We start from the raw sequence: 16,914 nt of genomic DNA, 5'->3' as shown, positions 1-16,914 counted from the left end.
CTTGCTGCTGTATGTTGTGTAACCTGGCATATTCGGTAGGTTAGTGTGCGGACTGAGCCAACATTCCGTTAAAACAATGATGTCACATGTAATATCGAGTCTTTGTAGAAATACAGTAAAATTATCAAAATTCTTTGAAATACTGCGAATATTTTGAGTTAAAATCGTTAGTGGGTTCCGGCAGAGACGAATATGTTGTTTGCAAGTGTCGACATCGCATATTTTAGACTCTGATACAGAAAAATTATCTAGGTCAGACAATATCCTATAATTCATGTTTAGAATAAACTAATTTAACAAAAAGTGCTAAAAATAAGTTAAAAGTGACGCTCTCAGGCGCCCTCATAGTCTATAGAGTTTATAAACCTTTTCTCGGCCATTTGTCTCGCTGGGCAATCGGGGTCGCCTGTTTGGTGGTCGCTCGGTTTCCTGAAGTGCGAGCAGGTTGCACACTTCGGAGGGGCGTCCTTTTTCGGGCATTCTTTGATTGTGTGCCCCGCTTCGCCGCAATGTCCGCAGATGTTGCAGTCCATTTTACAGGTCTTTGCAGCATGGTTGTAGAGCTGGCATTTAAAGCAGCGGGTTACCAATGTGAAATCTCTGACAGGACACGATGACCAATTCACAAAAACTCTGTTATTTTTAATTAGGGCCTTGCGGATCACTCCAGGAACCTCAATTATGTAATTACAGGACTCGGAATCTTTTTTCCCGGATTTGTGACTAAGTCTCGTGGCGGTCATAAATTTCTCGAGCGTCCAGTCCTGTATCTTATCGACTAAGTTTTGTTTGAAAATGCACTTCAGGACATCGTTTTCGTGCATTTCCGATGGAACTCCAATTATAACAATTCTGGGCTTACGTTTTAATGGCTCGTCAACGGTCAGTCCAGAGGTCGTAAGCTGTGATGACTGTTTCAATTTTAGGATGTCTTCTTTTGAATCAGTGCTTATGACTACCCCACCATTTTTTATTTTGCGTAGCCCTCTCACGTGCAGTTTCATTTCGTCAGGCCGGATGATTTTTTGGACAAGGGATTTTGTCTCCTCGCTCGACTTCAATCTGTCCACAGGGTAAATTGCGACTGAGTTTATATTAGGCGGTTGGACATACCTCATTCCAGGTTTTTTCAGGGCATCGGCAAAAGAAACTGGGCCATGAGCTGGTCGGCTGGATTCCTCTATCGTCCTCTGTAGATCTTGGATGCGTTGCACTAGGTCCGTTTTTTCTTGGTGTGCTTGACGCGACTGATAGGCTTGGGTTGCATGGGCTTTTAGAGATTGGTACTCAATTGCCATTTGTGAGGCGTAATGAGTCACGTTGCGACACATAGAGCTAATTCTGAGCTTCTGGTCAATGTTTAGCTTACCTTCCGAAGCTGTTTGGTTGATGTCCTGCAGGCTTAATTCTATTTTTCTAAGCCAAGATTTGATATCACTCGTGGCGATGACCTTCGGAGGCTCTTCGGGGGCTTCATCCTCTTTCATAATTGCGGGTGCGGGCGCTGGCGGGATAGGCTGCGGCGTGGGGGTTGAGGGCGGGCTACGAGGCGTTAGTCCACTTCGATTAAATGGACTATTCACCGACATTTTAATCACTTTTCTTACTTCGGCATTGTTTTAATGCAGCTACAAAAAACGCGATGGCCGAGTATTGACCCAGATAGCGCACGAGAAAATGCAAGATTATGCTCGCGAATAATTAAAAATCGTAATTAACACGTCCGATCTCATTGGCGTCTAGAGAGCGAAAAACCTGTAATTTAAAATTTTCCATTAAAAGAAATGGTAATATTTTTTACTGTTTTATTTAAACAATTGAGTTCAGGCTCAAACAGGATAGCATTTTCCAATGGCGACCGACCTGCCGGACCAATAGACAGGACACTATAAAAGTGCGCGAGAGAATCGAAAACTCTCTGAGACAAAAACCTTTTTAAATTCCATAGCCACTCAAACATTTTGGCACCGTAGACAACGTGCGGAGAGAGGAACCATCTTGACAACGGGCGGAACGGGTTGGGCCTGGAGCAGAAGAAGACGTCGCAAGCCAGAAAAGGGACATCGCCGCCAGCCGAATATCAAGTTCCCGAAGTCTCCTGGGGGACAGCTGCGGCGAACAAAGAAAAACCTGACGAGCGTCGAAGGCGCGGCATCCGGCGGCAGCGTGTGGCGGCTGGCGAGTTTTTAAGGAGAAGTGCCCATACCCACCTAATTCTGTTTCCCCCAATTTCTTAATTAGCCCTAGTCTTTTTTCCAATTTAAATTCATTTTCCAATTTACAAACCTTAAATTTAAATTCATTCCAACCCAACTTAGCTAACATCAATTTATATATCTACCTACTTACTCAACTTTGAACTCGTAAACAACTTAACCTCTATTTGACCTTTACCCGTACTGACTTGACAACCTTACTTTAAATTCAAATTTCACTAGTTCCCCATCAATCTAAAATTAGGAGAGAGCTCGCTGCGTATTATTGCCTTCATTTGTGTTTTAGTTTCAGAACGCATCTGCAAATTGTCAGTGTGACGTTAACCTCAAAAGCCACGCTGGCACATAAACGTTGCTATAGCATAGCTTAACGCATACTGCATTTCGAGTTTTTTCTGCTTAAAACAGTAAAGTGCATTGTTCTTTCCATACTTTTAATTTAAAAATTGAGTTTCGTTTAAAGTTTAATAAAAATTGCATATGCCATCCTTATTTTGTGATAAAAACGTAAGGTGATAAGTTCATTTGCAATCAAAGGCACTGCTTTCTTCTTTAAAAAAGGTGAATTTAAACTCAACTGTATCTATTTCTTTCTAATTACGCTGACGCAGTGGTTCTATTCTAACATCGCGCCTGCTTGCATCTTGGTTTGTGTTCGCTTATGCACAGTTTCGTTTGCACAATTTCAGTGGATTCCGTGGACAACCGTCGCAGTGCGTATCGCGTGCCACATCTGTAGTGCCACGCCCATACCTGCCACCACGTGGCAAGTTGTCCAAGGGACTGCTGCCGCAACACACCTCGGCCTAGCTGTTGAAGTTTAAAAGGCGCGTAAGCTGTTTTCACATTTTATTTCTAACGTGGATAACTTTAAACTTGACATTTTATTTTTAAAATTGTATTTGACTTGTTTGCTAGCCCAGTTAAAAACATAATTCAACATGGCTGAGGCAGCTAAAAGGAGGCTCTTCTAGCAGAATTGCGTACTAAACGCGGATCGATTAAAGGTCAAGTTTCCAAATTCCGCATTTACTTAGACAAAATTTCAGATGATGAAGTGTTATCAGGTGTTAAATTCAATGAGCTGACCTTAAGATTAAACAAAGTTATAGAGTTATCCACGCGACTTGACGAGCTGCAAACTTCAATCGAAGTTGCTAATTTTGAAAATTTAGACACTGAACTTGCAGAACGGGACAACAATGAAACCCATATCAATAATGCTATAGCTGCAGCTCAGTGTATTCTTGAACGCTCTCAAGCTCAAAAACCCTCTCCAGAGACTTCTGTCAGAACATGTTCATCGAACGGCTGTCATTCTGAGCATCTCGGCTTCAAGCTTCCTCAAATTAAAATCTCTAAATTTGATGGTTCATATTATACAGTCCCGGTCACTTGAATAGGGACGTGGGAAGAAGTTAACTCCAGAAGAAATTATAAGAATTGGAACATTAAAAGAAGAACATTATCCATTGCGTGAAATAGCTCGACGACTGGGTAGATCGCATCATGTGATCATGAAGTATTTAGAAGATCCAGAAAATTATGGTAAGCGATATAAAGGAAGAACAAAACGAGCCACAACAGAAAAAGAAAGACGGCGCATACTTCGTGAAGCATCTAATTCTTCTCTAACTGCTCGTCAAATAGCACAAAAGGTGGGCACGCAAGCATCTGTCCGTACAGTGCGACGGATCATAAACAAGTGCTCGTTAGTGAAACGTCTGAAAATTAAGAATCGACCTGCTTTAAATCACCGACATTATTCCTTGCGTTTAGAATTTGCACGACAGCATATGACATGGAAATTAGAATGGTACAAAGTAATATTTACTGACGAAAAGAAGTTTAATTTGGATGGTCCAGATGGCTATGCATATTATTTTCATGATATTCGGAAAGAAGAAAGGTATTTGTCCAGACGACACAGCGCTTTAGGAAGTATAATGGTGTGGGGTGCTATCTGTAGTGAGGGTGTGCTGGACCTAGTTTTGCTTGAAGGTAAACAAAATGCAGAAAAATACATTAAACTACTAGAACGACAGAAGACAATTATAAAATCAAAATTAAAAGATCGTCACTTTATATTTCAGCATGATAATGCACCTATTCACACGGCGAAGCCTGTGAAAAAATGGTTCGTGGATAATAATATCGAAATTCTTGAGTGGCCTTCCGTATCACCCGATCTTAATATTATGGAAAATGTATGGGGATGGCTAACGAGAAAATTGTACGCAGATGGAACACAATTTGACAATAAAGAAGCTCTGAGATCGGCTTTAATGAAAGAGTGGTCGGCGATACCTCGACACTACCTTCAGTCGTTGTATGATTCAATGCCCAGTCGACTTTTTGAAGTAATTAGAAATAATGGAAAAAATACTAAATATTAATACACTTTTCATAATTGTTTGTCGTTTTATTTTAGAAAAATAAGCTAGTGGTTCTATTCATGTGACCGACCAAAATCGACATACTTCTATACATTAATGCCATACATAAATAATGTAACAGGGAAATGTTCTACAATATAATATTTAAATAGTACACGTCACTGAGTATTAAAAACTGAGACTATTATATTTATTTATTGGAAAAATTAACTCATATATCTGTAAAGGTATGTGGTTCTATTTAAGTGACCGGGACTGTAAGTGGATGGAATTTAAGGACCTTTATGAATCTTTAATTCACAATAATGATCACATTAAACCTATTCATAAATTCCATTATCTGAGCTCTTATCTTGAAGGGGATGCGGCCAGAGTGATAGCAAACTTAGAAGTCTCCGCTAACAATTATACTGAAGCCTGGAAAATTTTGTGTGACAGGTTCAGTAATAAAAGACAGCTGATTACTAACCATTTAAATTCTCTATTTAATTTAGAACCTATACAGCGAGAATCGGATAAGGCCTTAAGGTTCCTTAATGATCATGTAGTTAAAAATCTCCGGGCCCTAAAGACATTAGGTCAACCGACAGAGCACTGGGATACAATTTTAGTTCACCTATTGACGGCTAAGTTAGACGTCAATACTAATGCAAAATGGGAAGAACATAGGAACACTCTCAAAGAGTGGCCATCACTCGATGACTTTAGGGGATTTCTTAGTAATCGTGCAGACATCTTAGAAAATCTGTATCGCTCTAGGAGAGAAAAACAATCTAACCACAAGCCAGAGCCTGTGGCCAATAAAACTTCATTTAAACATGATAAAAACATAAAAACATTCGTGATTTCAGAGAAACAAGATGACCACAAGGGTCGGCCGTGCATCGTGTGCCATGGTGATCACAGAGTGTACGACTGCCCAGCCTTTAAAAAGATGTCAGTCGACGAGCGCTGGTCGCAGGCGTCACGTCTGAAGCTGTGCCATGTCTGCCTCCGACCGGACCATGAGACCCGTCAGTGCAAGCTGAACGGTTGCCGGGTATGTAAGAGACGTCACAATACATACTTACACACCACACAAACACTCAACACTTCTCCACCTGGAGCCAGCACGGAACAAACAGCCGAACCTGCAAATAGTGCTAGGTCGGATGTGGCTTGCTCCTCGACTATGCTAACCTCTGACAGTGCAGCGGTGCAAAACACCCTCACTGCTAGCACTTTAATTAGCACTAGCGAGTCATTGCTCTCAACAGCTCTAATTGAAGTGATCAACCCTATTAACAACAAAAAGGAGACAGTTAAATGTCTTGTAGACAGTTGTTCACAGTCTAATTATCTATCTCATAATTTGAGACAAAAACTAAATCTTGATTGTCAGCCTCTAACTGCCTCAAATGTGACAGGAATAGGAAATACGCCTCTGACCTATCAACCTGTGCTTTGTGCAGCTCATATTCAATCTAAACTCAGTGATTTTAATGCCAAAATTGACTTTCTAGTTTTAGATCAAGTAACTAGCCGCTTTCCACAAAACTATGTAGACATTAGTCACCTTAACTTACCTGCCTCTGTGCAGCTTGCTGACCCAACATTTAACGTTCCATCCCAAATAGATATGCTGTTGGGAGTGGAAATGTTTTGGACTATTGTGACAGGTGCTGCAAAAAGATTGCCAACGAGCAAGCGCACCTTCCTAATCCCATCTAAACTAGGGTGGTTAATAGCGGGACCGGTAGAGGGAGCCTCGGCTCATTTACATACAGGGAACACGCGCAGCCACCTCTGTCTCTCTGATCTGTCGGCCCAAATGACCAAATTTTGGGAAACAGAGGAGCTACCGTCTGAAACGGACTCCATCAAAAATGGGAGTGAGTTCGAGTCTCACCCTATAAACCAACACTTTGTTGAAAACACTTACCGCCAATCTGACGGCAGATTCGTTGTGCGCTTGCCTTTAAAGGACTCGCCGGACTGCTTAGGCAACTCATTTAACATAGCTAAAAAGCGTTTATTCAGTTTAGAGAAACGTTTTAGTAACCAACCTGAACTAAAATCAATGTATGTTGATTTCATAAATGAATATAGAGACTTAGGGCATCTGTCGGAGTCTGAGCGATGTTACAAAGCTAATCACCTCCCGCATCACCCCGTGATGAAGGAGAGTGAATCTACACGCATGCGCACAGTCTTTCACGCTAGCTGTCCCACCTCTTCTGGGTATTCAATAAATGATATTCAGCTTGTAGGCCCTAACATACAAAGCCCACTGTTTGACATATTGCTTAGATTCCGACAGTACAAGTATGTGCTATCTGGTGACATAGAAAAACAGTACAGGCAAATAATGATGAATGAAATAGATAGAAACCTACAAGTTATTCTATGGCGCGAGGATGAGCACTTACCCATACGCTCACTAACTTTAAATACCGTTACGTACGGCTTTGCTTCATCGAGCTGGCTAGCAGCACGATGTTTGTGGCAGTTAGGGGCTGAAAGCAAGGATCCTTTAGTTAGGACTATTATACAAAATGACTTTTACTGTGATGACTTATTAACAGACGCAGACTCTGAAATAGAGCTGCTTCGTATACAAGCAGGTGAGGTATGTGAGGCAACCTGCACAATAGAGTTACACTGTTTTTCTGACGCTGCGGAGACTGCATATGCAGCCTGCATTTATGTTAAATCTATTTCTGAATCCGGTGAACAGAAAGTACATTTGCTGTGTGCGAGGGACAGAATTGCTCCAATCCGTCGCACATCTATTCCTAGACTTGAATTGGCCGGGTGCTTGTTAGCAGCCCAAACATATGCAGCCGTAGTACGAGCCTGGAGACGTCCTGTCTCTCGCACAATATTCTGGACTGACTCTAGCTGCTGCCTGGCTTGGCTAAAAACAGACAGATCAAAGCTTAAAACTTTTGTGGCCAACAGGGTAGCAGCTATAGACAGCCTTGCTCCCGGAGCCACCTGGAGACATGTACCTACAAAACAAAATCCAAGTGATCTTGCAACTCGTGGTGTGGATCCACAACATGTCTCAGGGACAGCTCTGTGGTGGGAAGGCCCCGAGTTTCTATTAAAGCCTGAGAATGAATGGCCAGAATTAAACGCTGTAGAGCCGGAGGTCTTACCTGAAACTAAAGTAACATCAATGCTCACTACTAACACAGAAACCTCATCTATTATAGATTTTGACAGATTTTCAAAATACACAGAACTACAACGTACTATGGCCTATGTGCGTCGTTTCATAAATAACTGTAAGCCCCGTGGGCCTAAATTAACTGGTACACTTTCAGCACAGGAGCTTACAGGCGCAGTTCACACTTTAATTAAACTTGCACAGCAGGAGTCATTCTCTGCAGAGCTTGAAACGCTTCGCAAAGGTCACAGGTTGAGTCCCAAGTCACACATACTAACCCTGGCCCCGTTCATCGACTCTCAAGGCCTCTTGAGAGTAGGCGGGAGGCTGGATGCTTCAGATTGTACTTACGATCAGAAGCATCCAATGTTGTTACGTGCTAAACACACACTAACTAAACTCATCTTTACACATGAACATGTACGTCTCTTACATGCCGGGCCACAGTCATTGCTAGCCTCAGTACGAGACGAGATATGGCCGATCGGAGGCAGGAATTTGGCACGAAGCACGGCCCACAATTGTGTCACCTGTAAACGTATCGCTGGCCAAACTTTAAAAAATATTATGGGAAATTTACCAGCGCAGCGAATTAAGGCTGATTTTCCATTCACGTCAACAGCTGTAGACATGGCAGGGCCCTATTTAATAACAGATCGCCGGGGGCGTGGATGTAAAATCACCAAATGTTACTTGTGTCTGTTTATATGCTTAAGATATAAATGTGTTCATATAGAAGCTGTGAGCGACTTATCTAAAGATGCATTTGTGCTAGCTCTACGCAGGTTTATCGCTAGGCGCGGCAGACCTGCTGAATTGTTTTGCGATAATGGCAGAAACTTTGTAGCTGCAGCTAAAGAAATTAATGATTTTTTTAAGTTATATAAAAGTGACTTGTCTGAATTTGCAGCTGGTCAAGGAATTAAATTTAAATTCGCACCAGCTTACGCGCCAAATTTCAACGGATACGTCGAGGCCGGTATAAGGAGCGCCAAATTTCATCTTAAAAGAGTTTTGGGTAACACCCATCTCACCTTTGAAGAAATTGCATCCCTTTTTAGCCAAGTGGAGGCAATATTAAACAGTAGGCCTCTCTGTCCACTCTCTCCCTCCCCCTTAGACTTTACACCCCTTACTCCCGGGCACTTTCTCATTTTTAGGCCGCTCACGTCGCTGCCGGGCCCGCCGCTCGACGACCGCAACCCGCACCGCCTGGACCGCTACCTGAGGCTGGAGCAGCTACGGCAACACTTCTGGAAGCGCTGGTCGGCCGAGTACGTGTCTCTACAACAGCAACGCTACAAATGGCGCGAGAGGCAACGTGACCTACAACTGGGAGAAGTAGTACTCATCAAGGAGGAGGGCTTACCGCCGTTGCTCTGGCGCATGGGCAGAGTCGTCAAACTATACCACGGGAAGGATGGCGTACCTCGCGTGGCAGACATCAATACCGCTAGAGGGGTGATCAAGCGTGCGCTGAACAGAATATGCCCGCTCTCGTCACAACAAGAATCCTGAAAGAGAGTCTTTCAGCGCCCCGGAGTATGTTAACGCCCTGACTGGCAACACAGACAGGATAGCCAACCTCCGGTCACCCCGCTGATCCAATGAGCAGCGGCCAGAGCCTCGACCTGCCGGACCAATAGGAATGAAGACTGAAGCGCCGCGGTTTCCCCCGTCGCGACACTATAAAAGCACGGTGCGCGTCACCAGCGTCCCTTTTTTACTAATCGAAAACTCTCTCTGTCGCGTGTCCTAGACAAAAACCTGTAATTTAAATTCCATTAAAAGAAATGGTAATATTTTATACTGTTTTATTTAGACAATTGAGTTCAGGCTCAAACAGCAATAAATTTCTCTAAGAAATTAGCGTCTTAACTCTTACGGTTATCGAATTATTAAAAAAAAATACTGAACACATGTGTGGCATCCCTTACCACTTCCTAATGTTATTTGTTTTGCCATGTGTCGTGAAACACTTGACAATGACTTTAATTTTATGATTAAGGTCCTCTCACGTATGGAAACGTTTTTTTTATTTAACAAAAAGCGATATACAGGGTTCCTGATGATGAACCTAACTGCGTGTCTAATTTCACGGAAAACAAAAAAACACGGTGTATTAAATAGTACCCACAACACAAGACACGATACACACTCTTTTACTATTTTCTTTACGTTTTATTAACCACGAGTTTTAATAAACGGCCAATATCTCAAAAAACATGACAAAATTTCCATTAAGGTCAAATTCACTTACATCTGGCACCGTCTCACCTCCAACGGACCAAGAAAGCGGGCGCAACGGCAGAAAGTGCCGAAATTTTGAAACGTAATAAATACAAAAGTCGTGGCAAAGCATACCTTTTCAGTACAGATGGTATTTTTTTACGCACAAGTGCGAGAAGTGGTTCATTATATGTCAGTTCGAAACTTCGGAGGGCATCTGTACTAAAAAACGTCGTACGATACACGTGCGAAAAGGAAATTCGTAACTCGTGTCGATTTAAAACACTCCCTTCGGTCGTGTTTTATTTTATCGCCACTCGTTTCGAACTTTCTTTTTTACGCACTTGAATCGCAATGTACTATTTTGTACCTTTTGGCGTAGAAACTCTAGGTCCATGGGGTCCCAGCGCGAACAAGTTGTTCACAGAAATCGCGAAGCGTCTGGTTGAGGTAACTGATGGTGACCGATGAGCTGGCGACTTTCTCACACAACATATCAGCATTGCGATACAGCAAGGAAATGTCGCCAGTATCCTTGGTAAAATGTCTCAAGGGCCTATTTTAGACATTAGCTAGCTTTTAAGTTTAGTCTTAGTTTCTTATATAATTACGTAAATATGTTCATGTAAATAAAGAGTTTTATTTCTGTAGTTTAATTTTCCATGTGATAGCGAATGAGATGTCCTATCAGGGGGGTTACCATGACGTACTAAAGACGTTCAGTTTAGGCTGAGAAAAAGGGACACAGCTATAGCAGTTACATAGCTCCGTCCCTCTCTCTCAACCTAAACTGAACGGCTTTAGCACGTCATGGTAACCCCCCAGTTCTATCACCCCTTTCCATTTTGGCGTTGGTTTTAGGGACATTCTGTATAAGATAATATAAAAATACTTCAATACATAGAAAACAATCAATTTTGTCAACAGAAAGATTTTTTAATTATAGTAAATTTTTAGGGTTCCGTAGTCAACTAGGAACCCTTATAGTTTCGCCATGTCTGTCTGTCCGTCCGTCCGTCCGTCCGCGGATAATCTCAGTAACCGTAAGCACTAGAAAGCTGAAATTTGGTACCAATATGTATATCAATCACGCCAACAAAGTGCAACAATAAAAAATGGAAAAAATGTTTTATTAGGGTACCCCCCCCCCCCCCCCCTACATGTAAAGTGGAGGCTGATATTTTTTTTCATTCCAACCCCAATGTGTGATATATTGTTGGATAGGTATTTAAAAATGAATAAGGGTTTACTAAGATCGTTTTTTGATAATATTAATATTTTCGGAAATAATCGCTCCTAAAGGGAAAAAAAGCCCCCCCCTCTAACTTTTAAACCATATGTTTAAAAAATGTAAAAAAAATCACAAAAGTAGAACTTTATAAAGACTTTCTAGGAAAATTGTTTTGAACTTGATAGGTTCAGTAGTTTTTGAGAAAAATACGGATAACTACGAAACCCTACACTGAGCGTGGCCCGACACGTTCTTGGCCGGTTTTATTATTACGTAATAAGATTGCGTCAGTGACAAACAGCCGTAAATTGTATTAAAAGTCTGTAAAAGTAAAGTCGCGAAGGTTTCCCAGGACAACCTGTTACCACTATGTAGGTCAGGCAGCTGTCTGAGATAGCTTAATACTGCCGAGATTGAAGGTTACGTAATGTGTCCTTGTTTTCAGATGATTTAGAGTTGTTTGATTAATTCTTGATCCTTAATGTCACAGTTTCGTTTTCTTTCAACCCCTTATTTGCCAAGAGTGGCACTGAAACCTGAGTAGTTTCATGTGCTCTGCCTACCCCTTCATGGGACATAGGCGTGATTGTATGTTGATCCTTAAATAATATAAGTGTTTATTCAAAAGACCTCGGTACATGTAAAACTGACTTAAAAATACTAATTAATATAATATTAATTTACGCAACTACGGGAACAAATCAAATTATTTTAACAAATATTTTGATTTGTGTTTTTTATGTAGTCACACTACTATATATAAATTAAAAATCGAAAATAAGATGTCATATATTAAAGAAAAAATGACGAGCACCACCAGTGGTGAAGGCCGGATTCGAACCGGCGTCTTTTAGCAATCCGGGCCAAACGCCATCACCCCTAGGCCACCTCGCCACAGCGGAAGCCGTCGAAATTTCTCTTCTATATGTCATCTTTGTAAGACTAGGCGTCTTTGACCAACTCTAAGGGCAAGCAGTAGGTGCTTGCACCTCCTATACGAAACCTTTACAGGTTTGCGATATAGCTAGAGAGACTGGTGCTGCCATCTATACGCAACTATGGGAACAAATCAAATTATTTTTAACAAATATTCTGATTTGTGTTTTTTATGTAGTCACACTACTATATAAAATGTTTGATTTATTTAAATCTAAATAAATCACACTACTACAAGCAGTAGGTGCTACATATAGAAGAGAAATTTCGACGGCTTCCGCTGTGGCGAGGTGGCCTAGGGGTGATGGCGTTTGGCCCGGATTGCTAAAGACGCCGGTTCGAATCCGGCCTTCACCACTGGTGGTGCTCGTCATTTTTTTGTTTAATATATGACATCTTATTTTCGATAATATTAATTTGTTAAATATATTACAATGCGCATATGAACGTCAAATAAAGCTACGCCGGCTCTAACCCTACGCCTCAGCCTCGAGAAGATTTCAGTCCCCCCTCAGTTGGGAGGGGGGTATCCACTATGGGACCGGCAAGAAACTCGGCGGGCAACTTCTTTTCAAAACATTACATCTTATAACTAACATGCATTTAAATCTAACATTACCTACTATAAAACTAAATTAAACATAAAAACCGACTAATTCCCAACAAGGCCTAGTTACCCTTCGGGTTGGAAGGCCAGATGGCACTCGCTTTCGTAAAACTAGTGCCTACGCCAAATCTTGGGATTAGTAGTCAAAGCGAACCCCAGGCTCTTAGGACTTATTTATTCTGTAGTGCGCAGCAGCGGCTGGTCCATACAAGCCGATTCCCACCGGCTTGCCTAAAATTGATTACTAGTAAAGTACCTAATATAAAGGTAGGTTTCTTTTTGCTCTGAGTATTGCCTAGCAGAAATTTTCACCGCGGAAAGGAGGAAATATTTGATTTTAATATGTTTTAAGTGTCGATTTGTCTGTTTTTGTGTAGTTTTAAGTATTGTTTTTCTTTGAATATTCTGTTTGTATAGTTATACCTAGATTCGGAAGTGTTTTTTGTTCCACTTTCTTTTCATGTACTATATATTTAATATGTTCAGATTTTATGCTATATTGTTTATGAATAAAGTACTATGACTATGACTTACCCCAGGCCGCCACTTAGTAGTGCGTAGTGCGGCTGTTATAATAATGTAAATTAGGTCGGGCAACATCTGAGAACGCTTAACACGAGATTAAGTTTACATAAATGCGTCCTCGTTCCACGGGATTCGGATTAATTAAAACGTTAATTAATACACAACGTGTACATTAACTTGGCACGAGTGTCGAGTGTACAATAAATCAAGGAGACGGTTTGTACTCAGCAGTACCATGTAAATGGTGTACAGACAAAACCCAAAAGTACTATAACTTTAGCGATAGTGGCGGCAGATATTTGCTCAGAAGTCCGATTCCAAAGATCTTTAGATTGCAGAAAATCGTTACACTTATGGGTCATTCTTTGAAAATATGTCTGCTGTCTCATTCCTCTGGCCTATATATAAAATGTATTGAAATATAATAGACCAGGGGAATGATACCGCAGACATATTTTTAAAGAATGACCGTTATATGGACAAAGAACTAGTATTATAGTTAGCCCTGAACTTATATAGAACTTGAATGCGATACCTAAACGCGATGTTAAATGAGAATGACACACAATTCTGCAGTTTCCTTAATAAATTAAATATACGATAGCCATATAGGTACGTACATATAATGTCGTAATAGTCTGTGTCTGGCAGCGGCCAGGCGAAGTGGGTCACCTGCCGAGGACGATCAGATAACAGGATCGATGCCAGAAGGGTTCACCTCACTAACACTCTTGCCGTGCCTACAGACTATGAAATACTACTACATACTTACATACATACATATAATCACGCCTGTATCCCATAAAGGGATCGGCAGAGCACATGAACTACTAAGTTTCAGGGCAACCTGTCACTGCCATGTCACAATTTGGATTTCTTTCAACCTTTTTTTGCCAAGAGTGGCACTGAAACTTAGTAGGAGAAGGCTATGCGACGAAGCCTGGTTTAATGCTTTAGATAGTAAAAGGTGTCGCAGAAAGCAAACCGAGACTAGAACCTCAGGTGGTATGAGTTTCCTCTGCCAAAAATGTGGCAGGTCGTGCCGCTCGCGAATCGGCCTCCACAGTCACCAAACCCGTTGTCGAAGCAGCAATGTGTAAATCGTCTGCAATAGACGCAAAGGCCTGTGATGATGATGATGATTTTATACAATAGACACACACGTCATAACATGATGAAATGAAACCGAATAATTTGACTAGCATATTTCCGATCACATTTCTGGACTAAAATGTCGGCCGACTAAACTTTCTCGTCTAGTTTCAGAAATATTGCGATTAAAAAAAATAAACAACACATTATTATCGTTTATGATGACAAAAATGCTTTTTTGTAACAATGGCACTGATGCCATTGCGTGGCATAATTTAACTATAGGTAATTCTTATTGACAGATGTCAGAGTGGCAAGTAAACAGTAAAAGTAAAGATTTAGTTTTCTTTCAACTCCTTAATTGCGAAGAGAGCGTATACGGAGTATTAAAGGGGAACGAAAATTCGATTATTTTTGCGCTACGACGCACCGTTTAGGAGATACAGCCATCCAAAGTTACTATTTTCAGTAGACTTTATTTATTTCATACCATGTTTGAGAAAAGCACTATACATACCTCGGCGGGAAATGGGGTTGCCCGCCTCAGACCTATCCTAGTCTATATGTCTTCGGCCAGCAACCCCATTTGTCCCGGCCTCTGTAGTAATGTACTATTATCTAAATATATAAAAGAAGAAGCTGACTGACTGACTGACTGACTGACTGACTGACTGACTGACATATCAACGCACAGCCGAAACCGCTGGTCCTAGAGATTTCAAATTTGGCACGTAGGTTCCTTATGTAGTGTAGAGGAGCACTAAGAAAGGATTTTCCAAAATTCACCTCCTAAGGGGGTCAAATGGGGGTTCAAAGTTTGTATGGGGAAACAAGATTAGTTTGACTATTTTATTCGAAACTTCACAGGAAGATTCCTTAAGACATATGACTGAATACGTGTTTCAGGTTTTTTGAAAATTTAATCCCTAAAAGGGTGAAAAGGGGGTGATAAAGTCAAAAAATCAATATGGGTATCGTTTTTATGATTTATCGGGTCGCTGATCACGATAAATACAACGTTTTTAAAATCTAACGAGGCGGAAGTGAAATACCTTCTCCCCTGTTGTGGTGCAATGGGGTTTAAATATCAAAAATATATATAAAAGAAGATATTGACTGACTGACTGACATATCAACGCACAGCCGAAACCGCTGGTCCTAGAGATTTCAAATTTGGCACGTAGGTTCCTTATGTAGTGTAGAGGAGCACTAAGAAAGGATTTTCCAAAATTCACCTCCTAAGGGGGTCAAATGGGCGTTCAAAGTTTGTATGGGGAAACAAGATTAGTTTGACTATTTTATTCGAAACTTCACAGGAAGATTCCTTAAGACATATGACTGAATACGTGTTTCGGGTTTTTTGAAAATTTAACCCCTAAAAGGGTGAAAAGGGGGTAATAAAGTCAAAAAATCAATATGGGTATCGTTTTTATGGTTTATCGGGTCGCTGATCAGGATAAATACAACGTTTTTAAAATCTAACGAGGCGGAAGTGAAATACCTTCTCCCCTGTTGTGGTGCAATGGGGTTTAAATATCAAAAATATATATAAAAGAAGATATTGACTGACTGACTGACATATCAACGCACAGCCGAAACCGCTGGTCCTAGAGATGTCAAATTTGGCACGTAGGTTCCTTATATAGTGTAGAGGAGCACTAAGAAAGGATTTTTTTTAAATTCGCCTGCTAAAGGGCTCAAATGGGGGTTCAAAGTTTGTATGGGGAAACAAGATTAGTTTGACTATTTTATACTAAACTTCACAGGAGGATTCCTAGGAGGATTCATAAGAGGAGCACTAAGAAAGGATTTTTCAAAGTTCACCTCCTAGCATGATAATTTGACAGGGACAGGGACAGGGACAGGGACAACTTCACAGGAGGATTCCTAAAGACATATGACTAAATACATGTTTCAGGTTTTTTGAAAATTTGACCCCTAAAGGAGGTAAAGTCAAAAACACAATATGGGTATCGTTTTTATGGTTTATCGGGTCGCTGATCACGATAAATACAACGATTTTAAAATCTAATGAGGTGGAAAAGATATTTTCTCCCCTGTTGTTGTGCAATGGGGTTAAAATTAGGGCTCTGGATACACGTGATTCACGCCGAACCGTAGCTACGTGATCTTAACACCGGCGGTACTAAGATCACGAATTTCACGAACACGGCAAGGTACGTACCTCGTACGCACGTACGTACGTACTTGCCTTAGCGCCCGGATTCACGTGACACGCCGCGGGCCGTGACACGCCGCCGCCTAAGTTCGTGTGCAGAGCTTCGGGTGGCGGTTCCGTTGGGTACTTATCGTACGTTTTGTAGATTCAACTCGCCCGGGAGAAAACCAAATCATGACTATTATTGAATTATCACTTAATACCTATACTTAATACTGGACGAAAGTTTTTTTACCTATGAATTAAACTTATATTTGTTTTGCTTCGATTTTTATACAATACATATAACTAGCGGCCCTCCCCGGCTACGCACGGGGATTATGATAAAAATTGTTATAATAAGTTATCCGTA

General features: G+C 41.1%; 2 protein-coding genes across 3 annotated transcripts in view; one reads left to right on the top strand and one right to left on the bottom strand.

Moving 5' to 3' along the window:
* Positions 1-332: 332 nt before the first annotated feature.
* LOC125225559 lies at positions 333-1,487 on the bottom strand. Its single transcript, XM_048129317.1, has 2 exons — positions 1,370-1,487; positions 333-598 (listed from the first exon to the last, which is right to left on the bottom strand). Exons 1-2 carry the CDS (start codon positions 1,485-1,487, stop codon positions 333-335), a joined length of 384 nt encoding a protein of 127 aa, XP_047985274.1.
* Positions 1,488-4,876: 3,389 nt separating this feature from the next.
* LOC125225871 overlaps positions 4,877-16,914 on the top strand; it is an 84,757-nt gene continuing 72,719 nt past the window's right edge. For both annotated transcript variants that reach the window (XR_007177037.1, XM_048129748.1), the window contains exon 1: positions 4,877-5,651. Coding sequence is in view for 1 of the 2 variants with exons in the window: in XM_048129748.1 (XP_047985705.1) it covers positions 4,878-5,651 (774 nt within the window). In the remaining variant the exon portion in view is untranslated. The remainder of the gene's footprint in view (positions 5,652-16,914) is intronic.

Source organism: Leguminivora glycinivorella, chromosome 4 (genome assembly GCF_023078275.1).
Source record: "Leguminivora glycinivorella isolate SPB_JAAS2020 chromosome 4, LegGlyc_1.1, whole genome shotgun sequence".
Taxonomy (NCBI): domain Eukaryota; kingdom Metazoa; phylum Arthropoda; class Insecta; order Lepidoptera; family Tortricidae; genus Leguminivora; species Leguminivora glycinivorella.
The sequence above is the reverse complement of the archived record's forward strand: the minus strand, read 5'-3'. Positions and strand labels throughout refer to the sequence as shown.

Excerpts from the sequence above, each read along its gene's own strand:
- LOC125225559 (XM_048129317.1), bottom strand. The coding sequence starts at position 1,487 with ATGAAAGAGGATGAAGCCCCCGAAGAGCCTCCGAAGGTCATCGCCACG. Across the intron at positions 599-1,369 it reads CAACCAAACAGCTTCGGAAG|ATTTCACATTGGTAACCCGC; the intron begins GTAAGCTAAACA and ends GTCCTGTCAGAG.